The 25,327-nt window shown below is 43.0% G+C and overlaps 2 protein-coding genes across 2 annotated transcripts in view; both read right to left on the reverse strand.

Moving 5' to 3' along the window:
* Window positions 1-17,908, reverse strand: part of LOC140575456 (plasmanylethanolamine desaturase 1) — a 35,671-nt gene extending 17,763 nt beyond the window's left edge. The window contains exons 1-2 of the mRNA XM_072695786.1: window positions 17,377-17,908; window positions 955-1,074 (exon numbers count right to left, since the gene is read on the reverse strand). Of these exons, the coding sequence (XP_072551887.1) occupies window positions 955-1,074; window positions 17,377-17,536 (280 nt within the window). The 5' untranslated portion in view covers window positions 17,537-17,908. The remainder of the gene's footprint in view (window positions 1-954; window positions 1,075-17,376) is intronic.
* Window positions 17,909-24,411: 6,503 nt separating this feature from the next.
* Window positions 24,412-25,327, reverse strand: part of znf423 (zinc finger protein 423) — a 181,993-nt gene continuing 181,077 nt past the window's right edge. Inside the window, exon 9 of the mRNA XM_072694860.1 lies at window positions 24,412-25,284. Coding sequence (XP_072550961.1) covers window positions 25,255-25,284 — 30 coding nt within the window. The 3' untranslated portion in view covers window positions 24,412-25,254. The remainder of the gene's footprint in view (window positions 25,285-25,327) is intronic.

Here is a 25,327-nt window from a genome sequence, read left to right on the forward strand (position 1 = left end):
TTTAGATCCAGTAACTGGAAAGGCCTCTGAAGAACCCTGAACTTCCGGAACTATACTGCATCATCGTGCAGGAAGTAGCCTTTAGAAGATGGGTAAACTATGGCCATGAAGGACTGCACAAGGTCAGCAACAGTACTCTAATAGGCTGCAGCATTTAAGTAATGCTTGACTGGTATTAACTGGCCAATATCTGCATGAATGTATGCATGGCACTGTTGTTACACGATTGGCTGATTAGGTAACTACATGAATGAGCAGGTGTATAGATCTTAATGTGTGAATGATAATGAAAATACAGCACAGCCTCTTTTTGTCCGTACATATACATAGAACATATACCACCACAGAAGCTCAGGAGGAACTTTCTGTCTCTTTTCCAGACAAGTCATACTTCTACAGAAAGCAACAAATTCAGACATATTGTTCCCGCAGGAACCATTTCCTCCTTTCACTGCTAATTTTACAACGCTGTAAACAAAGTGGTTAAGTGAACTGGCATGTTTCCATAACCTAGCAGTGAAATGAATACAGGCTGGGTTTTACAGCCTTAGACAACGACACAATCATTGTTTCAATATTTAATCATCAGCTTAAACCAAGCAGATCCAGCAGAACACGAGCCCTAAATACAAACCCTTGCAAAAGAAAGACAAACTAAAAGGAGGAATGGCAGATACATGAAGATGAATTAGCTCAGGCCCAGTTTAACAAAACATGTAACCAGACATAAAAAAAAAACAATATCCAAATGGCTCTTTGTCATAGTTACCATTACCTTTAGTAAAGAATCCTTTTTTTAAGTGTAATAAAAGCAAAGGTGACAGTTGACACAAATAAACACATTTGTTCTGAAGTAACATATGATACACACCGCATTTCAGAACCGGAGTTGTTCCTACAGGCTCACACAAACTAGAGTAAAACAACCTACCACACCAATCCACACCACCTTACCAATGCCAAAGATGATTCTGTAGATGTGCACTGTGGAGAAGTTGATAAGGAGGAGGAAGAAGTTGACAGCGAAGAGCGAGAGGCACAAGATTACACAGATCCACTCCTGTAGTCGTTTCCCTAAAAAACAAAGACAAAGAAAAAACACCACACCTTAGCAGCATAAGAATCAAATGCAACCCACAGAGTAACCTAAAGTCCAGTTAAAGAAGTGTTAAATGTGTAAAAAATTAATAAATAAAAATGTGTGTGTGTGTGTGTGTGTGTATATATATGTGTGTGTATATGTGAGTTTTAAAACACCTCAATGGCACTGCTGGACTGGGGACAGTCAATCAACTACAAATATCCAGCCAACAGCGTCCAGTGGGCAGCCCACATATGAAGTACCAGGGCATGACCAACAAAAACTGTGCAGCAACAGACAGGTTTCTCTGTCTGACTTTAATTTACCTACAAGGTGGACAAACAAATTAGGAGTGACTAACTGAAAGGACAGTGAGTGGACACGGTGTTTAAAACCTCCAGCAGCACTGCTGGGTCTGATCCACTTGTACCAGCACAGCACACTCTAACAAACCAGCACCACATCACTGCAGTTCTGAGAACGATCCAACACTCAAATAATCCCTCCTGACCACTGAAGAAAAAGGTAAAAGAAGGCTACAGATGGACTATAGTCTGTATTTATAGAACTACAATGTGCTCCAATGTGATAAGTGGAGCTGATAAAACAGGCATTTTCAAACCATATATGAGTGTGATGCTGGATGTGGGCGTGTTTACTTACTACAACAGGTTACATGCTCATCAAGAAGCACTAATAACATGAACATATACAGCAGTTCACAGTCAGTCATCAGTTCAGAATTTGGAAATTTGTAGTTTTTCTATTTATTAAGTTAATTATTCAGTTATTTGTCCAAATATGTCAGAGGTTCCATTGCTGTACTCTTACTCGTCCCCAAAAAAGAATTCTAAACTCAAAGCTAAAACTACTGCATATGTAAGAACAGCCAATCAGCAGTGGCATCTCATTAGTAACGGAATAATTCTGTGGTCACTGTCAGCAGCAGTAGAGTTCAGAGATAGCAGTAGACAACATCACTCAGAACTCTGAAAGGTCTTCAGGGTCAGCGGGCAAGAGACGAGACTTCAACAGGGGGAGTGTGTGTGTGTCCCATTATGGAGAGTGCTCGGGAGTAATCGGCCGGATGAAGACAAGTTGTAGAGTGAGGCCGGGGTCATGATCTCCGGTGATGCTAGTATGGGCCTGACACAGCTAAAAACACACAGGTCAGCTGTGAGGGCATGAGAGGGGGGCCGGGGCAGGGCTGGTGGGCAAGACCACCACGATCGCAGCGTGACCCAGCGGCCGGAGAGAGAGAGAAAGAGGGAGAGAGAAAAAGAGAGGGAGTGATTAAGGCCCTACTGCATTATTCACTCCAGGCCGCCCTGGACACCAGACATCAATCCTATCTCCATCTCCCCGTCTCTTCATCTCTCTCCCTTCATCCCTCGCTCCATCTCCATTTTCATTCGTTTGCATATATCGGTCGTTAACTACAGGAAACTGTTTCGGGTTCTTCTGCTCTTTTGGCTTGCTCCGCCCTTCCCTTCTGCCGCTCTTCCTCTCTCTGGCTGTGCAGGCGCGGGGCCTGGAGTGGCACAGTGGAGTCAGCTCTTCTGAAAATTTAATGCCATTAGAGGATCTGCCTTGAGAAGACGGAGAAGCTTGAGGAGGATATTGATGACCGCTATTTATAGCGCCTCATCGGGCCAACTTACGCCAAGCGTCCGAACAATGGACCATGCTAGAGCCTACTGCACACGCACAGTAACATGGTCAACAAGCATGCACACAACATCTACTATCACCTTACACACCAGCAACTCCAACGGATCTTCTGATATTTCATTTCAGGAGATCCCATGACCTGATCGTAGAGCCACACACGCTGAAGTTACAGCGCTCCAGAAAACACCTGTTTCGGTAGAACACAGAGCCACCTGACACCTGAGCCCGGAGCCCACACACCTCTCTCAGCTCATCATGACGGAGCTGATTGCAGAAAGTTGAAATGAAGGACCACCAACAGTAAAGTGTGAGCTGGAGGATCCAGAACCCACAGCCAGCAGATCAAACAGATGTTAGTAACGTAAAGCCACCCTTGTATAACTAGTGAATCATGATCTGTGTTTCACCCATTTTGTGGTTAAAATACACTATATGGACAAAAGTATTTGGCCACCTGCTCATTCATTGTTTCAAGGGTATTTTAAAAAATGGTTTATCCTGCTTTTGTTGGAGTAACTGTCTCAACTGTCCAGAGAAGACGTTCTACTAGATTTTGGTTTTGGACCATTGCTGCAATGATCTGAAAGCATTCAGCGATATGAGCGTTGATGAGCTCAGGATGTTGGATGATCACCTCCCTACCTCACCCCAACTTCATCCTGGATTGCTGTTACATGGTTAAACAGCGGAAACATCATATTGTGTTCCCAGGTGATACAGCTGTCTAAGGTTTCAGCCCATCATGAGGAGAGCATGTGCTAAACAACCTGTTGTTAAAAAGTCTGCTTGTCTGCCATCACTGATCGTCCAGGGATCCAGGGATCGTCAACATTGGACGATTTTAGAAGACAAATGAAAAACCAGTTGGGCCCTATTACACATATCTAGCTATAGCACCATAGGCCAGGCCAGCCTTGGACACCCATTTAGCTTATGTCCTCCCCTGAGACACTCCCAAGCAATTTAACTCCCAGCTTAGTCTAACCATCATCAATGCATTATTTATAGTAGTAGGCCTTTGTACAGTAATGTATATGTAAATATTATTTACATCACTGCTCATTTAATATTAAATTACAATCAGCTTAATTACAACTGGACCTAACCCTAATTACCTGACTAAGGGTGTGTGGTTGGTTGTACATTTTCCATTATTTCTTGATGTGTAAAGACTAACGGCCGGGACAAATCTAGCCTATAATACAGTGGGTCTACAAGTACACAATCAAAATCCAATTTTGCAATCAAGATTTTTTTGAATAAATAAATAAAGGGGGGAGGTATTTTGTTTTAGGATCATATAAGTAAGTTGTGTCATTTGCACTTCACACTGTGTTCAAATGTCACAGTGAATGGACTAATAGAAATGCTCCAAAATGACTTCTGAATAATAATATCAATAAATAAAATGAATGAATTATGAATAAAAACTTTTAAATCGACTTCAACTAAAAGTTCAGAAGGTTTGGTCTTGTGTAAAGCATGCCAGTATCATGATTAACTGAACATTTGATCTCGGTTATGATTCATAAACGACTACAGAAGCTGCTCGAGTTGCTTAGTTGGCTCTGCATTTGAATTCTCCATGTTGCAGACTGGACGGGGTCATCTCACTCCACACGTGGTAGTGTAGTAGGTTTTTAAGGGGACAGTACATGAACACACACACACACACACAGGGGAAAGTTTAAGTCTAACAGAATTAAAAACATAAATCTAAATAATTGTCATAGGCAAGATTATGGCAATTAGAGGTTCTGAATATCGGTTTCAATTCATTTTTGATGAATTACTCAGCCCTATGAGATATGGCAACAGAGTAAACAGAGCCTGTTCCTTTTTATTCATTCAAGGTCATTTTATATGGGAGCCATGCGTATTTTGTCACTGGGGCCCATAAGAGCACAGTTACGCCACAGGTGTGAGGAAGGAAGTGTGTCAAGTGTAGAAGGAAGTGCTCTATTTTAGAGTACACGCCTCATCTTCCATCTGCTGAGAAGAGGTGTCGTTACCATGACCAGGTTCGGTTCCATTATCATGAGGTCATTCTGAACAGGACAGTCATTACTGAGGGACCTTTCGGCTGGGCAGATTTCAGAAAGCTGGTTGTGGTGACTTTAGCACTTTAGTACGTTTCTGACTGGTAAAAAAAACACAGACACTGCAGATTTGTACTGGACTGTACAGAAATCTTGATAGTTCTCGCCTCAATTACAGCAACCCCCCTAGATAAAAAGTAATCCAGCTCCAATAAGACTCATGACCTCTTAACCAACACTTGCGCTCTCAGAGACGGAAAACTGGAGGAGAAAAGCCATTTACCCACTCTCACGTTCGCCATCCGTCTCCTGCACACACACACACACACACAAATAAACACACGAGCCTGCACAGCACTGGGGCTGCTGTCAGGTGATCAGCGTCAGTGGTTGGATCCTCATGCTCCCCGGCGAGGGCAGAAACTAGGCCAGGCCTCAGCAGAGCCGCCGCCGCCGCAGCACCGTCCCCCTGTCCGCGGGACCCGAGCCGCGCGCTCATTAATACAGTCCTGACAACAACGTGCTCCCCAGCAGCCCCCCGCGCCAATCGCTCACACCCGCGCCCCTTCCCTGCTCGCTGGCGTGGGGAATTAACCTGGGAGGGGTGGAGGGGGGGGTGGGAAGACGGAGGAGGGAGGGGGTGCTAATAGGCTGAAATTAATCAACGACGCCTGATTCGACGCAGAGGGGCGGCTGGAGTGCCAAACAACGCCCCATGAATGCTAATGGCGCTCCTGCTCTCTTTCCCTGGATCTCACCCGTTTAACTTCCACGGGCGCCTATAGCAGACTGGAACGCGGCCTCCTCCATCACTTGGCTGCACTGCGCGTTTGGCGGATGTGCATTATCGTGGCTCCGTCCAGGAATAATCTTCCTCTCTCTTTTTTTGGGCGCAGGTGAAAACGCAGATCCCAGCGCCGAATCATCTATTTCTAAAACGCAAGGTGTTTTCCAGAATGCTGTACGCTGTCACGGCCAATGTGAAAAATCTTGGATCTTCTAAATGGTACCCTTATGGGGGGAAAAACAAGAGCAATGTCTGAAACTGTGCCCTATTCACTGTATGGTGCAGTACTCTGGCGTGCTGCCACTTTGTAGTGGCGTCCGAAAACATAGGGCAGAATGTTCGGTGAACTCTAACAATCCCACAATTCACCGTAACATATCTGAATATGTACACACGACATACACTAAATAAACGTGGAATACCCATAATCCAATGCGATCCATAGTTTACTTTGAAGGTTTGAGTGCAGCTTGTCTGACGAGTGAGCTCACGCACATAACGAGGTGTCTGAAACCGTTCACTGCCTGGTTGAGTGCTCCATATACAGATCTCAACTACTAATAGCGCTCCCTCGTGGACAATCTTGTGAATGCGGCTGCTAAATGTGAGAGAGTCAGTTACAGATCAATAGCTGGAATCACAAAAGTGTTTTAAGAAAGAAATTCTTCTTATATGTAGCTTTTATCTTGACTCCATGCTTAAGAAAAAAAAGTTCTTTGAAAGCACTGAGGATTTCCTTTCATTTCCTAGAAATTATGTTTTTTAAAAATTGTGCTTAAATATTTTATATTTCTGTGCACTCCGTGATACAGGCTTCACAATTAAAATTCCTAAAAAATTATACATATATGCCCATTTCCTAGAAATTATGTTCTTTAAAAATATTTTTCTTATCTATGTTTAATTGGGTAAAATACTAGAATTGATGTCCAATTTATCTGAATTAAAATTCATTGTTCTAAAAGTACTGTTTGTGTCTATATAAGTAAAAAAAATGGCTGTTTGGTTTGATCATGTTTTTCATTTATTAAAACTGAATAATGAAAAAATGCTTACTTTAGATTCAAAATGTTTAAGATATAAAATGCAGCATTAAAAAGGCTGTGTTAAACATCTACATAAGAAAACAACAAAGAATGTCTTAACAAATCTTAAGACAATAATTTAATAATAATAATAATAATAATTTATAAGTTTTTTTTAAGGAATATTTATGAGTTTTATCCCCCATTTGAATTCGGATTTGAACTGAAGAACACTGGGCCTCATTCACCAGTATTCTCCTTTAAGAATCGTCTTACATTTGTTCTTGAAAAAGGTTTTAATAAAAGTCTAAAGTCTCAGATTCATGATCCATTGGCCTTGTTAATTGTGCAAATTCCAAAAAGAAATAAATAAATAAATAAAAAATAGGTGAATGTCATAATCTTGGTTTAAAAATGCACATGTGAGTTTAAGAAGAAATCTCTTCTTAAGAACAGAGAATGAGGCCCATTGCTATGAATTTCTTGAGTTATAGTGTTTCTCTTAAGATTCTTCTTAGAAAAAGCTTTTGTGAATACAGCCCCTGGTTTATGAGAAGCTTTGTATCTAAAAGAGGTCAATTTATATAAGGTTGTATATAACAATAATAATAATAATAATTCATGAGTTATGTATCCTCTGATAGTCTAACATTGTACCTAATGCAGTGACCTGTATAATGAGGTAAACTACATTGTGGCCCACAACCTTCTGTTGGAGCTAAACAAGCATTTACTACACAAAAACTCTGATTAGTAGCATAGTCTACTACACATTCTGGCTCCTACTAATTAAATATAATTAAGGTAAAGGAAAACATGGTATTCTGGAGAAACTGGAAGCACCACCATGTGGATCACTGTAGCGAATCAGCATCTGTTGGCCAAATGAAAGATTTGCAAATGAATCTTTGAATTTCAAGATTACCGTAACAACCCCATCCTCTCTTGAGTATGTGTGTGTGTGTGTGTGTGTGTGGGGGGGGGGGGGGGGGGGGGGTATGGGGCGGTGCAAGTCTATCAGCTGTCACACCAGCAGAAGTCAGGGAGTGTGAACAGCGAGGTGTTCTTTGTGCAACGGTGAGATGTGTGTCCCGCGCTGTCTCCTTGCCGGACCAACAAAGAGCTCCATTCTTCAGCCGGCTCTGCTGACGGAGCGCTGGTGGCTGGGCGGAGGGGTGCGGAGCCCTGTGCTCTTGCCACAGCCGGCCTAATGAAAGGGCCGCTCTCACCTCCTCTGGAGAGGCAGACAAAAAGCGCCTCAAAGGCCCAGAATAGCAGCCTTTCAGCAAGGCCGGCCGAGCCTGCCAACATGCCATGACTGAGCCATTCTCTCCATACTTCACCTCAATCACAATACCAGAGCATCTACATGTGGGCAAACACCAATAGTGCGGAATGAAGGGCAAAAAGTAGAGGGAATCTGCGCACAAGACCCACACACACGCGCACACACACACATTTCCCCCTGGCCGGGTCTTGGTAGGCCTGTCTTCAGATGGGACTTGTGGTGGGGGGGTAGGAAAAGTGGGTCAGGCAGACAGAGGAAGACAGAGAGACAGAGATTTGGAGAGAAAGGGAGGGAGGTAGAATTCCCCTGATTAGGACAAATGGATCAGTCACAGGCCCTGATGCTTTCATCTGATCTCAGTGGACAACTCAACCTGGGACACACACACACACACACACACACACACACACACACACACACACACACACACACACACACACACACACACAGAGTCTGTGTCTCCTGTATAAATTTTGTATGTTACCTGATCCACAGGAACAGAAAGGCAGTCTGGTGTGTGTGTGTGTGTGGAGAAACGGCTTTAATGCCAAAATTCCAGAACAACGGCAGGATGCTGCTTCACTGAACAACTACTGTAGGTGTAGTGAGACACACAGCTCACATTTCTGTGCACTCTGTGATACAGGGTTCACAATTAAAAATCCTAAAAAAATTAGACATATATAAAAAAAAATAATTATTGTATGCATGTTGAGGGGCGGCCTAGAGCTGGGAGGCCTCAGTGTGTCGTATGATGCAAACTAGGCTACCTCAGACTACACTGAACCACTCGTCAGAAGGGAAACTCTAAGGTACTGCAAGTGGAAACCAAACTGTGGGTGCTAACAAACAAGCAGGTGCTAGACTAAAGCTTAACCATCTAGCTGACAGGCTACTGTCACCATAACTTCAGCTAGCTAAGTGCACACTGCACTGAGAGGACACCGAGAGGACACCGAGAGGACACCGAGAGGACACCGAGAGGACACCGAGAGGACACCGAGAGGACACACACACTATCCGATAGGACTCAAGAATTTTTTTTTTTTTTTCATTACAATGCCAGCGTTGCAGTGCTAAAAACAAAGCTATGCTATGGCAGGCTATGCTGTTCTATGCGGCACCTGTGCTCTGTCGCAGTGACATAAGCCAGCCAATAAACACAGGAGCTCACCGTGTTTTGAAGAGCCAACCTATAAAAGAAATCAGTTTGTTTTATTCTGAGGCAAAAGAACAGGGTTGTAAATTCTTTAAACAATTGCAATTTATACATAAAAAAAAAAACTTAATTACTCAATAAATGCATTTTCCCCCCTCTGATCCAGCTTTTTCAAAACTGCTAGGTGCCTTCAAAGTTTAGAGCCATCAGACGTGAAGTCATATCTGAGGAGACTTGAGGACAGTGTGATTAAAATGAAGAGCGGAGTGGATTTTTAAATATTTAAAAATTCACAACGGAGCCACTTCACTGAGAAGTCGTACTAAATACAGGGCTGATTGAAGAACGCACAGGGAGTAAAGTGCTCGGAAATGGAATTCAGATAATAGTAATTATCCAGGTTTCCTACAGTCCCCATCCCCAACTGCCACAAAGTCACCTGAAGTCCCTGGGAAAACTGATGGAGAGCTCCATCAAATATTAATAACAGGCTGTGTGGTTCCAGTCCTAATGGAGTTTAGCCGCTCTGGCTTGGCTCTGTGTGCATGATCGTGCATGTGTGTTTGTGTGTGGAGGAATGCAGGAAATATATCGTAAGTATGTGTGACCTGTATCCTGAAGTGTTTGACTCTTCAGATGGCGAGAGAGAGAGAGAGAGAGTGTGTGTGGTTGCTTGAGCGAACAGCTATGTGAGTGCTGTGTATAGGGCTGAGGTCCTAATGCATTTAGCTGCCCTGGTGTGTGTATAATTGAGGAGCGCAGCAGGAGTGAGTGCAGGTAGCCTGCCTCTTTCCCTCCTATTCCTCCGGTTAGCCCCCTCTCTGCTTCTTTGCCCCTTGAGAGGCTGCTTGGCTTTTGTTTACGCTGCTGCTGGGCAGTTGAGCCTGGACACAATGGTGCAGGGAAGGCACCTAGCAACACACGGCCACTGTATACACACACACACACACTATAGATGAGGTTTATGTAATGGGTCGGATAGTGCAACACTGCAGTCACTCTCAGTCTGTCCTGCTCGTCTTATATTTATACATAAAATATAATTTATATAACACAGACTGTCCAAAGTTTGGGGACTCCATGCCTTCTTTTGACACTTTCAGATACTTTACTCAACTTTTCAAAGAACTGAGAGTATTTACAGTGAAAGGAGGCAGTAAGGGATTTTTTTTATGTATGACATAAAAGTCATTTTTTCAACAAGATCGGTCTACTTCTTTATTCTTCTTGAAATTAACTCATGATTGAGTCAAGATTTGAATTATGACAATCATTTGCAGCACCGCCCGCTTAGAAATTATAATTTCTAAAAAAAAAAGAATTTTGACAAGTGTATTTTTGATCAAATATAAATAAATATTGGACATAAAATTAAGAAATAATCAAACTAAATACTTGTGATAGATAGATAGATTTAAATATTTTGTGTCTTTTCCCTGAACAACTGCTAATAGGTCTAAACCGAAAGGCCTATAGAAATCATGTGGCACATGGGTGGTCATACTTTCCTGTGTTCAGGACGAGCTCAGCAGAGATATACAGAACCTATATTTTAGATTAGCCTGTAAATAAACTTACTGCCTGCATTAAAACTGGCCAGAAAATTGGAGATTGGCTGCCTATAGCAGCTTACCCATTTCAAGTGGTTAAACATGTTAGGATATTGTCAAATGATGAGCAAATTCCTGCAGACAGAGCTTGCATTTAAGTCTGTTAGGACTCTTCTTCAAAAATACCTCTATACTTTAGGCCTTTTCTGAAACATTGTTATTGCTAGCCTAACTATAACACCCCCTCCACCACAGCTTTAACTTGCCTCAACAGTACCAGCACAGAATATGTCTTTGTCAGATAGCCCCACTAGAGTTTACAAATAGATTTATGATTTCCATTATTTGTAGCTCTTTGTTAAAGTATAACCCTTGTTCAATTTGTATGCTTTTGTCTGTTTCACACACACAAAAAAAGTCCTGCTCGACTGACAGGACAATAATGATTCAACTCGTCAAATTGTCAATAAAATCTATGAAATCTACACATTATCATTCTGATATCAGTGGGTACCCCATTGAGAAGTTTAGGAAAGGTAAAGAATCAGATCGGTAAACCTACTGCAAGAGGCACAGCAGAGAGTCACAGAGGAGTGTTATATTAACAATGATTAAAATAACTATATGATAGGATTTCCAGGGGTGAAATGATCAGAAACTGACAAGAAAAGCACGCTCCTCAGTATTAAAAGCATTCTGAAAAGCTAGGTGTCCACATACTTTTGACACAGGGCTTTTAATGCTGACTCTGAGGTGGCCCAGGTCACCCAACCAGCTCAGGTGTGCAGAGGCCAGCTAACTGCTCAGCCGGGTCCTGAACTCATGACCTTCAGACCATGGGGTCAGGAGTCCAGAGGCGGGGACGCGTTTGGCACGCGGTGGGGTCAGCCTAGCACAGGTCTGGCGAGAAGGAGAAGGCCTAAATTATTCAACAGCTCAGGCAGCCCTGGCTGAGACTAGATCACACACTCAGAACTGAGGGAAGGGGGGTGAAAATGTGGAAAGACATCACTCTGGTGCTGACAGGGGGCAGCGTTGAGCTCACAGTGAATCAGCACATACCTGAGCTACTTATAGCACTTCCCTGAAACACAGTAAACCAAACATCCTGCTAAATAAGGGTCATGAGTTGCTACTTTTTGAGGTCTGTAAGAGTCATCACCAGATATGTAGAAATTATGCTACATATGTGCATTAGACCGATGGATGTTCTTGCACTTGAGCAAAGTTCTTGCAATGCTTCCAATCAGTTCTGTGGTCTGCTGGCTGTTCATCTATCTGCTTATTAGACAGTGTATAAACACAAATCAGCCATAACATTAGCACCACTGACAGGTGAACATATTATCAGAGCATCAGGCAGGTCTTGTGGGGTGTTTATTTTATATGCAGTAGGGACGCACGATCCAGCTTTTTCAGTCCTGATACCAATACATAAACTTTGCATATAGGTCGATACCCAATACCAGTCCGTACACCTCTACCAGATAGAAATGTACTAAACTGTCATTGTCATTTATTTATTTGCACATTTAGTGCAGTCTCACACCAATAAATTAAAGTGAAAGTATTTGTTAATATCAGATCAGTGCATCCCTAATATGCAGTGGTCAGTACCTACAAAAAGTGAGCCAAAAAAGAACAACCGGTGAAACAGCAACAGGGTCAAGGCCACCTACAGCTCAATGGTGCGATTCATGGAGACCCCACCTCACAACTCACAGGGCTTGAAGAATCTGCTGCTAAGATGCCAGATACCTCCGGACGTCTTCAGAGGTCTTGTGGTGTCAATGCCTCACGTAGTCAGGCGACAGGTGTAGTTGTGGCGACAAGGGGACCCTACACAACATTTGGCAGGTAGTACTAATGTTATGGCTGATCGGTGTATGTAGTCCAAGTATAGAATGACTGACTGTGGCAAACAGTGACAACATAAATGGCAAATGGCACAGTTTGCTGATTTTCTAAGGGGAACTACATCACATCTTCAAATGTTTGTAGACACTTCTTCTAATGAATACATTCAGCTCCTTTAAACCTATTGCTGACACAGATGTGCAAACGCACGCACACACAGTTTGTCTAGTTCCTGTAGAGAAGAACTGCCAATAGAATAGGACTCTCTGAAGCAGATAAATATGAACCTTTTGGCACAATGCCTGCTAAGTAAAAAGCCCCCCAGCATTAAGCTGTGGAGCACGGGAGCAAGCTGTGTTGTCTGGAATGATGGCTGGGGCTGAGTTGGGGATGAGGTGGGGTGGTGATCATCTAAAAACCAGACCTCACTAATGCTCTTGTCACTAAAGGCAAAACCTTATCAAATCCTCAAAACAGTGCTCCTCCAAAATTAAGCAGAAATCAACATTTTAAATACTGAGCAAGTGTCCCAATACTTTTGTCAATTTAAATTGAAGTATTTCTTAAATATTCTGTAACGCATTTTGAAAAGTGAATTTAAACAACACACCTCAAAATGTTCCTTTCTCTGAACAACTTCAGATGATGGTAAGTTTACTATAAGACAGAGTTCAAACATGCTTGGTGTCACACTCTACTCTGGCCTTGTCCGCTGTGTGACTTACAAGCTGTAACACACCCTTGACCTTATTCTCACGTCTGCGCAGAGAATTCAGCTTCAGCTACGGCAGCACTAAAGCTTGTCCTTTTGCCTTCTTACTTCTTTCTGCTCACAGCCCACAGAGCAGGGCCACGGTGAAACTGAAACTCTTACAGTAACAGGGTCAAAGCCCTGCCTATGGAAGCTTCAGGACCTGCACTGCCATTGTCTGCAGCTGAATGCATGAAGTGGAGACTAGCTGCAAAACATGCGAGGGCAGATTGAATCTGAGAGGCTGATAGGGGGTGAACTTAAGACCACGAGGCCACGGGTAGACACGGTGATCTTGGCCTGGGGCCACTTAGCCTGATTTGCTTCAGTACATTTCCATCTGCAGGTCTGGAACAAGCCCTCTGACTGTAGCAGAAGAGTCCAAAGTCAGTCAGTATGTGGGTTCTGAGCAAGGGTGGAAAAATAATTAAGCAGTTGTATTACTGCATTTACGCTTCATTATATTTAGACCTTCAAGGTTCCTACTATAAATCGGGCTAGAGGGGTATGAAACCCCCCAGCATTGAGCTGGGGAGCAGTGAAACTGTGTTCTCTGGAAGGATGGATGGTGCGCCATTCAATACTTTTAAGATAGGTTGGGGAGTTCCATCCAACATCCTGACCTCACTTATACTCTTGCCACTCAATGCAATCAAATCCTCACACCAATGCTCTAAAATCTAGTAGAAACTCTTTTCTAGACAAGAGAGTTAGTCCACCAAAGTCCCCCCCCCCCTTACAATCTACAACCACCTGTAGTCATAAAGTGACTTCCCATTCACTACAAAGGTCATAAAAAAGAAAAAGGTGTGAATAAAGGGAGTGTATATCCGAGGGTTGAGATACAAGGGTTGAGATTGACACACACGGCACGCTTCCTTATGTACTGTGTTGACATTTTGTTGGTTTATCTCGGAAGATAGACACCATAAATAAACACAGCAGTGTTTAAATAACTGATAAGCAGCAGCTCCACGTGCAGTAGCGGGTCAGTGTGTCTGCTGTCTGCGCTAGAAAGGCTGTACAGTAAGTCTGGCTCCAAAGGCTGGTCCTGGAGTAGACCTGCTCAGCATATTTTTAGTATTTTCTCAAGCTCACTATTTTGTTCAAGCTATGAGAAACTCAACTGGATAACTGGACTTCCACACGTTTTGGCAGCTGAATTGCAGAGGTTTCTGCAAATTGCAGCAATCCATTTTTCTTCTTTTCTTGAACTTTTGGCAGGCTGTAAAAGGATAGGGCTGGATTCTTGCTGAATCCATTTTTTTATTTGCAGTCAGTCGCACAACAGCTCTTTCCTGTTTTGTCTTTTTGCCACTCAGTGGGCGTGGGTGCAGTCACATGCAAGCGCTCTACTGAACCCACAACCCTGTGATCAATAACCCAACAATAACTTAGTACTCTAACCACAGAGTGCTAGGGTTAGCCAAGCTAGAGTTAGCCAAGCTAGAGTTAAGGATCTTGCTCAAGCACCCAATATTAACATGGGTCTGAAACCCACAACCTTCACTTAACCTCTATATCTGCTCTTGTAAAGGACATGGACAATACTTTTCTGTGACGTAGCTTCTAGAGGCATTAAATACTTTTGGCCATCTGGTTTCCATCATCACCACCACCACAATAACCAATTCTGACTCAAGAACAGAGCATATTTCACATCAAACACCGTTTCTATCTTAACCATTAATTTGGTGGATCGTCTGCTCATCTGAGAAATCCTGGCTGTGAAAATGTGCAAGGCAGAGCAGTAGGGTTTCTCCAGTACCAAGGTTAGGAAGTGCTAGACCCCAGACCCCGTGGGCCGCGGTGTCAACCTGACACGAACATGGAGCAAATGTGAAAGATCACGGTCATGAGCACCAGCTCTGGTAACTCGATCTTCTGGTGTAATAGTAGATTGACATCTCCTTCTCCTCAACACACACAGACACACACACACGTAACACACGCACTGACAGATGCACAAACGCACTAGGCGCCCAGTGACCAGAGCATGCTGACGGCGGCTGGTGGGTGGAAGGTGGGGGGGAGGCAGAAAGCAGTCGGCGGAATCCTGTTTACTTCGAGGCAAATCTGTAAAGTGGGATAAAGAAGCGCAAAGAGCAGTCAGTGGTGCATGACACATAGACATATGGTGGGGAGCGGGCTTCCAGCTGTTCCACTGTCCTGGGGTAGCAGTAATGAGCCGGAGACGCCATCGAGCAGACCAAAGCCTCATCAATCCCGTCTCGCCCCTGAGCCTCAACACGTCCGAACGCCAATCCTGCTTTCCGTAACTTGCGCACACGCGCTCGAATGCATGCGTGCACCACCTTCAAGACCAGCCTGGCTTGGGCCTCTGGAGCACCTGCTTAAAACAGCATTGACATTACGTCCAGCGGTTTAGGCCGCTCCTCTCCTCTACCTTCCATATGGACCAGGGCTCAAGTTTGGTATCCTAAATTCTGGTATCCTAAGCAGCCAGACGAACCGAAGCGTATCGGTTTCAAATCCCAGATGCTGAAGCAGCACAACAGCCTGGCATTTTTTAAACATGCTGGAAAAGTCAGAGAGAAGGAAATGTCTGATTGAAACGCAGTCTGATTCAGATTACATCTGAAGGATTATTCTCAAAGTGCTAACTTGCAAGCATCCACAATTAACCCTGCTAACGCCAAGTATAGGGACTGAGCATGGCGTTAGTAGCACAGGGGCAACCCCCACTCACTTTCTTTGAGATTTCTATGGATAAGCCTCTGAAACAGCTACCTCGCAGCTGGTGGGCAACTCAACCGAGCTCATCCAAAAATCCCAACCCCAATCCCCTCTAGTCAACAGGGAGACGCATTACCACATTAACTTATTAACCCTGTAAAACTCCCCTCCACCAGCATCCTCCCCAAGTAATTAACAAGGCCTGCTGGTGGCAGCAGTAGCATAACGTACTGGGTGCGCCGCCAGGCCACGGACAAACAGTCTGGAAATGAGCTGATCGCTATCACACCTGATAGCGTTTCAAATTAAACAGATCTAGTTTTAATAGGTGGCGAAGGCAGTCGCCCTCCCCTGCCACAATGAGACAAATTCCAAAAGCCTCTTTCCCTCCTAAAGCCAAGCCGGAGTTGGAGGGGTACTTTTTTGCATCACCACTGATCCTCTGTCAATGGCATGCAGAGATGGAGCAAAGTGCTTTCCATTAAGCCAAAAGTGCAGTAAAGTCAAATCTGAAACATGCATTAAGTTGTTTTGCACCCTACCGCTCTCCCCCCCCCCCCCCCCCCCGTCAGAGGACCTGCCAGCAGACCCGTGTTAACACACACACACACACACAAAAAGTGGAGTGCACTTAGTTTGCTGAAGGCAATCATGTCTCAAGCAAGCAAGTGGCAATGAGTGTTGTTTTCCAAGCGCTGTTCCTGAGTCACTTTAGGAGCCTGGCAAGCACTGCAATGATTTGGCACAGGAGCTTCACATCCGAGCCAAAAGGTCTTTAGAGGTCGGGTTCCTGCACAGTTAGCAGTTATCGGGGTATCTATAAGCTTATGGGTTACCTATCAGCCTTTCACACAGCCACAATGTGGCCTGTGGACCAAAGCTGACTCGTCTGATCTGGCTCACTAGAAAGTTACCCAAACCCCATCCACTCAGCCAGTGAGAAAACTAACCTATTTAGACTATATATATATATATATATATATACACACGTTATTAAATACAAAAACTGCATTCAGGTGTTTTAAGACTAGGCTTAGTCCCATGCCTCTAGACCTAATGACATCTGTTATACTAGCCTATATTAGCTGCAGTGCTAAACTAACACAGCCTGTCTGGAGGACCACATTTGAGCAAAACTGAGCCTGATCTGATCTTTCAGTTTACATTTACTGACATGCAGGGTGGGCTCCAGGATGGAGGCCATCTAAAATGTGTAAACACAAATCTAGTTCCTCTCACTGATGTAACAAGTGCTCAGATTAGACTAGACTAAACCTCTGCCTACCTGTTGTATCATGACAGGACCTGTAGATCCCGATTTCACAGCTCTGCTCCACTTTGGCCTTACCCTGGTCTGAATGTTGGCGGTTTAGCTTTAGCAACACGTCTGCAGGCTGCAGGCTGCATGACAGACAGGTGACAGGACTGAACCTCTATGTTTGTTGTTGTCCCCGCAGACCAACCCTCTTACCCGGAGAGTAGAGTTTGGCCAGCTGGCGCGCCCCGGCGTGCTGCGGTCCCCAGCGAGGCGCACTGCTGCGGGCAGCCGCTCCGTGTTCATTCCCGTTCGGATCCTCCTCAGCCATGGAGCGCTGCCTGATCTCCGACTCCGACAGCAACGCCGCCGCCATTCTCCCCAGCCCTTTCAGCTACACTGCATGAAACCGCGTTATCGTGTGAGTGGAGCTGAGGGAGCGGCGTGTGCCTGTGCGTCTGTGTGTGTGTGTGTGTGTGTGTGAGAGAGAGAGAGGATGATAGAGGGCCACTCCTCTGCTCTCTGGCTCAGTAAGGGTGACCAGCCCAACAAACCTAGCTACACACACCCGGAACTAAAACAGATCCGCTCTGCACGACCTGCGCGGCCAAACAGATGCCCTTTTTATCTCGTTTTGTCTGGATTTTATTTTAAAAGGAAGCAAGGACGATTAAAAACACAAGCGCGGGCTGTTAAAATCGCACACTGCTCAGCAGCTGGGGGAATATTTAGGGAAAGTTTGTCTCATCTTGTCGGTCTGGTGACTTTGCGCTTAGGGAGGGTCGTAAAAGTTTTAGATTTATCGAGACGGGAAAACAAACAACCACGCTCATTTATTTATGAAAAGGTCGAAAGGAGTATGGTTGTAATTGATTGTAATTATTTATTACTCTGATATTCTATGTTTGCGCTGATATAACCTGCTGTCGTTTAGTACAAGTCTCGACGTTTTCGCATTTTGCGTAAAACAGTGATGATCCCTGGAGTATGTGGCGCGCGTGTGCATGAGCAGTTTGTGATGGTGTCTGAAGCTGAGGCTGGAAACTAAAGCCTGGAGAGCAGCACACATTCATTTATCCACACTGAGGAAAAATTACCCCTGCCTCTCAAAACCTTTATTTGTGATTTTATACAGTTTGAAATGCTGGTAGAAAGCGTTCAATAAGAATATTGAGTGTAAGAAATTTATATTTATAATTATTAATTATTAATTAATTTCTGGGGTAAACTTAGCTAGCCAGCATCTTCTGAAGTTATTATTTTTCAGTGTATTTTTTATCTTCATAAAAAAATTCATTCAAAGTCATTCAGTGATGTTTGCTGTGAAGAAACTTCAGTCAGAATTGTTCAGTGATGGAGGAAGAAACCGGACATCTTAACCGTTTAAATGCCTCCAAACCTCCCTCAGCTAGAAATATACTACATACTATGGTTAACAGTTACAGCTATGCTGTATGGTGACTGAAACATTGTTTTAAGATAAATATTTAGACCTAAAACTTGAAGAAGTGCAGAGTTTTGTGAGGCAAAGAACGCTTCTCATTTCTGAATTAGCACCATTGTAGCATTATCTAAGAGAGCTGGCCAGTGAAAACCATGCATCTCCATTTTGTCAGTTAGATCTTATTTTCCTGCATGGCTTGAGCCCTAAATCTGCTCTGTACACTGTGTAAATAAATCTGGAGGAATATGCTAATATAAATGCTCTAAACTATTTGGAAAAAGCTCCACTTTGCCCTCTCCTGTAAAGTCATCATTTTGGATATACATGGTTTTCTTTGACAGCATCAATATGGAGATGGTTAGAGTATTTCTATTGACCGTTATGGATATTACATATTAAAATGCAGAGGATTCTTTTGGGTCCACTGTTTATTTTAGATAGTAAATAAAATGGCTACATTTTGCATGGCCTAGTAGACATCGCGACCCCTGGTTCCTACCACCACCACCATCACTACCTCTGCAAACATTTAGGGAAAAAAAAGGTCTGGTCAGGTGTGAATACCTATAATTTCAATATCTATATATAATTATATTAATTACTCAACTAACATGATCATTCAGGGTGTTTTTAGACCTGCACTTTTTAGTTAAATCATGCTTTTCTCAGGCATGTTTCTATACAGTGGACCATCTCACACCAAACAACTCTCAATGACTTTTATTCTTCTTTAAAAGACTTAAAAGAAGTCACATCATGCCAAAATATGGAACTTCAGGTCAAAGCTGAGCTTAGAACCAGCTTAGATCTAACGTTCCTTACACGTCAGGGTTGTTAAAAAATAACACTTATTTTCCAAGTCAGTTTAAAACATCCTAAACATGTTATATTGTGGAGCTATGTAATTGCTGTGTTATTAATAACCATATCTACAGAAGAAATGATACATGAGGACAGGGATATCATTCCTTGAATGCCTATCCTGTGTTCCTCAAAAAAAAAAAAAATGAAGAATGAAAGCCTGCCCATCTGCCTATACTCGCCTCTGTTGAATTTGTGCATTTAACATCTGTTGCTTTGGCACAATGTGTCCTAAAATATACAGACACCCTGTCAGACACCCTGTCCTCTAAGGAAGCTCAGTTAAACTCAGGCACATCCACAGCTTGTTTATTCTTTGTATTAAAGCTTTGCATCTAAAATGGGGTGCTCTGAAAAGGCACATGAGCCTAATGTCACCATGCTCATTGCCAAGTATCAGCTAGAGGGGTATAAAGCACTGGATTGTGGAGCAGTGGAACTGCATTCTCTGGAGTGATAAAGCTCCATCAGCTACCTCTGAGAGTGGCATACCTAAACACACTAATCTTTTTGTAGCTGAATGCAAAGTTCCAAGAACGTTTCCAGGGCCCTGCCCAAAAAATGGCTTTATGTACAGTAGCTGTAGGATGCTAATTAGCTAGAAACTGTAAAAAAAAAAAATGCAGCATACATTTGTTGGCCTATGTAGTGCTAGCAGTTTGTGTTACTACAATAAAGAACATTTTGGGGTTACAGTGTTTATTTAGTTACTTTCAGCACCTCTGTCTGCCTCAGTAGTATGAACACACTCACAACACACTCATATAAACTTATTCTTTCATCTTCTTATCCACTTTGTCCTGGTTAGGGTTGCAGTGGGTCCCAGAGCCTTCCTGGAATCATTGGGCACCAGGGAGAGGTACCCCCTGGACAGGGCACCAGTCCATTGCAAGGTACCACACACATATTCACAGCTAGGTGCAATTTAGCATGGTCAATTCACCCATCATGTGTGTTTGAGAAGTGGGAGGAAACCCACCTAGAAACAGGGAGAACACACCAAACTCAGAGACCAGCGCAAGGATCAAACCCACAACCTCAGGTGCCTGGAGCTGTGCAGCACACGCTACCTGCTCCATCACCATGTCACTCAAATACACACATTTAGATATTTATATTTTTCAGTAATCACATGGAAAATGATGCAAACTGGGTGAGTTATTCATAATGTAAGCCTGAAATCCACTGATGGAGTTTAAGAAGGTAATTGAATTGTTATGCTCAAACTACTCAAACACACAGCTAACAACATGACATCACACAGTGCGAGTGTGTTCTGTTTCAGGGTAGATTTGTTACAGGATCAGATTGGATTGATTTTTTCCCTCCCTCTGAAATCTAATCCAGAATTTTCTGCTGAGATTGATCTGATAATGATTTGTTCTGTGCCATCTCTAAATGTCTAGACATTTACGGCTATTTAAGGTTTAATAATTAGTCAGAATTGTATCATTTGGAAACCACAGACACACAATACATACCATTTTATGTCAAAGTTTGGACACCCTTGGGGCAAATCACACATTTTCTCATTTATTTATTTATTTTATTTATTTATTTAAAATGTTGTTTGACCAAGTTTCCCTTTTTCTCTCAATTTGTTAGTGCCATTTAACCCACCCATCCATAGCTCCTCCTAGCACTAGCTATGCTCCCACAACTAGGAGGGTAAGGGCTTAACACTCCTCTGATACATGCAAAGCCAGCCACTGAACTCTTCAAACTGCCACCAGTATGGCATCGCCGGGCAGCCTACACGCTCGGAGGAAAGTGCCGGGTCCCCAGCTCCACCACCAGCCAACGGACACCTGTGCCAACCAATATCACTTTAAAAGTGATTAGGGCAGTGAGTGGCAGCTTCCCACCTGGTGAAAAATTTAAATGATCAATTGTGCCCTCCCAGACTCCGGCTGCTAACGGCGATGCGGCTGTCATTTACTTTAATTGAGAATAGTAAACACAACCTCATCAAAAGAGTCGAAGAGTCATTGATATTTGATGACCTAACTACAATTGATGACCAACACTCATCCAACATTAAGTTGCACACATTGCTGACACAAACGTGCAAATGCACACACTCACACAGCTTGTGCAGTCCCTGTAGAGAAGTATTGCCAATAGAATGAGACTCTCTGGAGCAGATATAGCATGAACCTATTGGCACCATGCCTTCTTATGCCAGGAACTGTGTTCTTTCGAATGATGGCCCTCCATCCAACACTTGTGGGATAAGTTGGGGAGTTGGGGATGAGGTGGGGTGGTGATAATTTAACATAACATTTACCTTGCTAATGCTCTTGTTATGTCTTGTTGATTGCTAATGCAATCAAACCCTCACAGCAGTGCTCCAAAATGTTGTAGAAAGACTTCCCTGGACAGTAGAGACCGTTACTCCAACAAAAGCAGGATAAACTCCTTTTAATACCCTTGATTTCAGAAGACACAATAAATGAGCAGGTACCCCAATGCTTTTGTTGATATAATGTACCTCTGGCTGATTTGTTTGTCAAGGTCTGAGTAACAGGATTGCAGGATTTTATATTTGATTAGCTGCAGAGGCTGTGTTTACTACTTCACAGTCAAAAAAAGACAAAATGTGCCATTTGCTCAAGAGTGCCTAAACTTTCCCATAAGACAGTATAATATAATGTAGATAAACAGACCTAAGCCTGCATTAACATTTCATTAGCTTATATATTTTTCAGTGCATAGGCTTTCTGTTGGCTTTTAAGTCGAGGCCTACAGTTAAAGTAAATCATATGGTGGGCGGAAACCCCTCTCCCGAGCGCTCCAGTTCACGTGCCCCCTGGGTGCCGTGGTGTATCGATGCGTTCCGATGGCTGATTTCTGGGAATGGTACCGACCTTCTGTCCGGCAGAAGTTATGAGGCTCAGTGGCTGAACCAGCTGCTTAAACACATGGATGCAATTAAATCAGAAACTCTGTGCAGTGGCAAAATAGGAACCGCAGCTTTAAATAGACTTTTCCCTCTCCAAAACTAGATCAGCTGCATTATAATAAACTCACTTTCTAACCGTGGTGCTCTTTCAGTGGAAATGTCGTTTTTAGGATTCAGTACAGGACCAGGGGCACTTAGGGACACTAAAAAATAGTTTTAATGAAGTGTACTGAATGTAAGAAAACATGCACTGATCTACACTTAATTTCTTGTATAAGTGAACTGAGTGTTAGTAGCTCATTAATTTTCTTCTGCGACAAAAGCAGATATTTTTACTGGCCCACATTAGTATTAAAGATTAGATAAAGGTATTTTTAGCACTGCTCAGGACTTCTTAGTGTTTTGCTTCTGTCCAAGGGCATAAGATCTTCCTCTGACTGACATAATTGCTTGATATAACTATTTATTATCCAACTAATACTGCGATACCTGCACAGATTGTGTTATTTACCATAATAAACAATCCAGATTATACACTGTTCGTTAAAGGCTGGGGTCCAGTGGTCCAGACTTGGCTTAATCCTGAACTGCATTTTCGTTTCAGTTGAGAATCCACATACAGTATATATCAATTCATTATCCTGTTGTCCTGCTTAGTTTAGTGTCATGTGTGTTTATTGTGTTACTGTCCAGTATACACACTGTGCTGGGTATCTGCACTTTAGGTGTAATTTATTGCATCATGAGCCTGAAGAACGATATTCTCCAGTTCCAGTGTATTGAAGTTATAATGAGGAGCAATAACGAAACCCTTTTGATCTGGCTGTAATCCTGGACTACTCCCGGAAACCTATTATTAAGTGTTGGTACCGGCATCATTTGTACACTGTAGCAAATGGCATACCCTCAGCGTCGGAACAGAATCCAATCAAATTCAACATGGAAATAGTTTTCTTTTTATTTTTATGCAATTTTCAGCATTTTTAATTCCCACCCAGTAGGTGGGACGACTCCTCATCACAGTGCAGCCATTGCAGTGTAACAGGATAGCTGAACACGGTTAGTGGACAACACAGTCAACTCTATTACTTCAGCTAACAGAGGCCGGCACTGGCTAACGTCTTACATCATGTTGGGTCTTATCTACCCAGAGAGAGTGAGGACAGCTGTGCAGGAGCCCCAAAATGGTAACTTTAAAAAAAAAAGAATGAAAGAACATTTTATTTGATATTTATTAATACATATAATGTACTAGGAAGCAGGTATTCTAAAATGATACAAATAAGTCTTTTAAGCAAAAATGGATACGCAGTATTTTCAGACAGCAATAATACACTAAATTGACAAAAGTATTGGGACACCAACAGGAGTTTTTATGACATTCCACTTTAAATCCATAGTCATTAATATGGAGTTGTTCCCCCTTTGCAGCAGTAACAGCAGGTTTGGAACTGCAGTTATTGAGTCAGCAGAGCATTAGAGACTTTTTTTGCACTATGCGTATCAGCCCCCACCGGCCCTGATCTGTAACTTTACATCTGCCACTTCTTGGCTGAGTTGCTGTAGTTCCTAAAAACTTCTACTGGTCAGTAATACCACTCAAAGTTTATGGTGGAATGTCTAGGCGGATAGTCTGAGACACACTTGTGTGTGTGTGTGTGTGTGTGTGTGTATCTGTGTGTGTATTGTAAAGGTGCACGTATTTACACTGTACAGCGAAATGTGTCCTCCGCATTTAACCCATCTGGTAGTGAACACACACACACCTGTGTGTTAGGGGCAGTGAGTACACACAACCAGAGTGGTGGACAGCCAACTCCAGCACCCGGGGAGCAGAGAGGGTAAAGGGCCTTACTCAAGGACCCAACAACCCTGTTATCGATATCCCGGCGCTCTAACCGCTGAGCCACCACTGCCCCAGGACTGTGTAGGACTGTTGGCCTTCAACGCTCCAACAGGTGCAAGTGTAAAGAGGTGCTAGAGGTGGAGAGAGCCTGCAGTTTGCAGTTGGAGGAAGAAGACACAGCAGACGCATGTATTCCCTTTATTCATGATTCATTTATTTGTTTATTTTCAACTGTACTAGTTTTTATTGCAATCTGGTTAATTCACATTTAAAAAGCAGACATCATCCAGTTGAACTGAAATCGATGATATTCATTTTTTACAACAACCATAAGGCCCATGAACTGCAAAATCCCATCAAAACCATTACATTTTTGTCAATTTATATGTTTTTTTGCCTTTTTTTTCAAAGTTTTTACTGTAATTAGAAAAAAGAAAATATATAACAATAATAATAATAGAAAGGGAAAAAAAGATATTACGACTGGCAAGCATTCACAACACGGCACAAGTACCTATTTACTGCAAGAAATAAAAGGTACAAAAACCAAGAGGGGAAAAAAGAAATGCATTAAAGGAAAAAAAACGCACCTATGAAGGTTTTTTTTTATACAAGAAGCAACAGAGGACAAGGTAAGTGAAGCATTTCTAGAGACTAAAATCAGACAGAGGGGCGTTTCTTTTTTTCCTCCTTAATTTTTTTTCTTTTGTTCCAAAAAAAGGGGGGAATAAAAAAAAAAAAAAGAACAGGAAAAAAGAAAAAAACGGAATGCACGAACGGGAAGCAGGGACGATAAAAAATACTGCACGTAGAATACCTTTTTCTCTCCTTTCCCCCCCTCCTCCTTTTCTTTTTTAATAGCATATCCCATTAATATTCATTCCCCACCGTTCGTAATAGCTGCGCCTGGTGGCGGAATCGTTAGAGTTTTACATGTGAGTAGCAAATGACACTTTGATTGGCTGTGATGTTGAAATGGTCGTCCCCCACCGGGCGTGGGTCGGGGTTCCGGCTGAACGGGGCGTCCCGCCGAGGCCTCTCTCACTGCGCGTGCTGGCTCAGTGTGTGGTTCTGCACAGGAAGACAGGAGAACACATGAGGAGAGAAATAATAA

The sequence above is a fragment of the Salminus brasiliensis genome, chromosome 13, assembly GCF_030463535.1.
Source record: "Salminus brasiliensis chromosome 13, fSalBra1.hap2, whole genome shotgun sequence".
Lineage (NCBI taxonomy): Eukaryota > Metazoa > Chordata > Actinopteri > Characiformes > Bryconidae > Salminus > Salminus brasiliensis.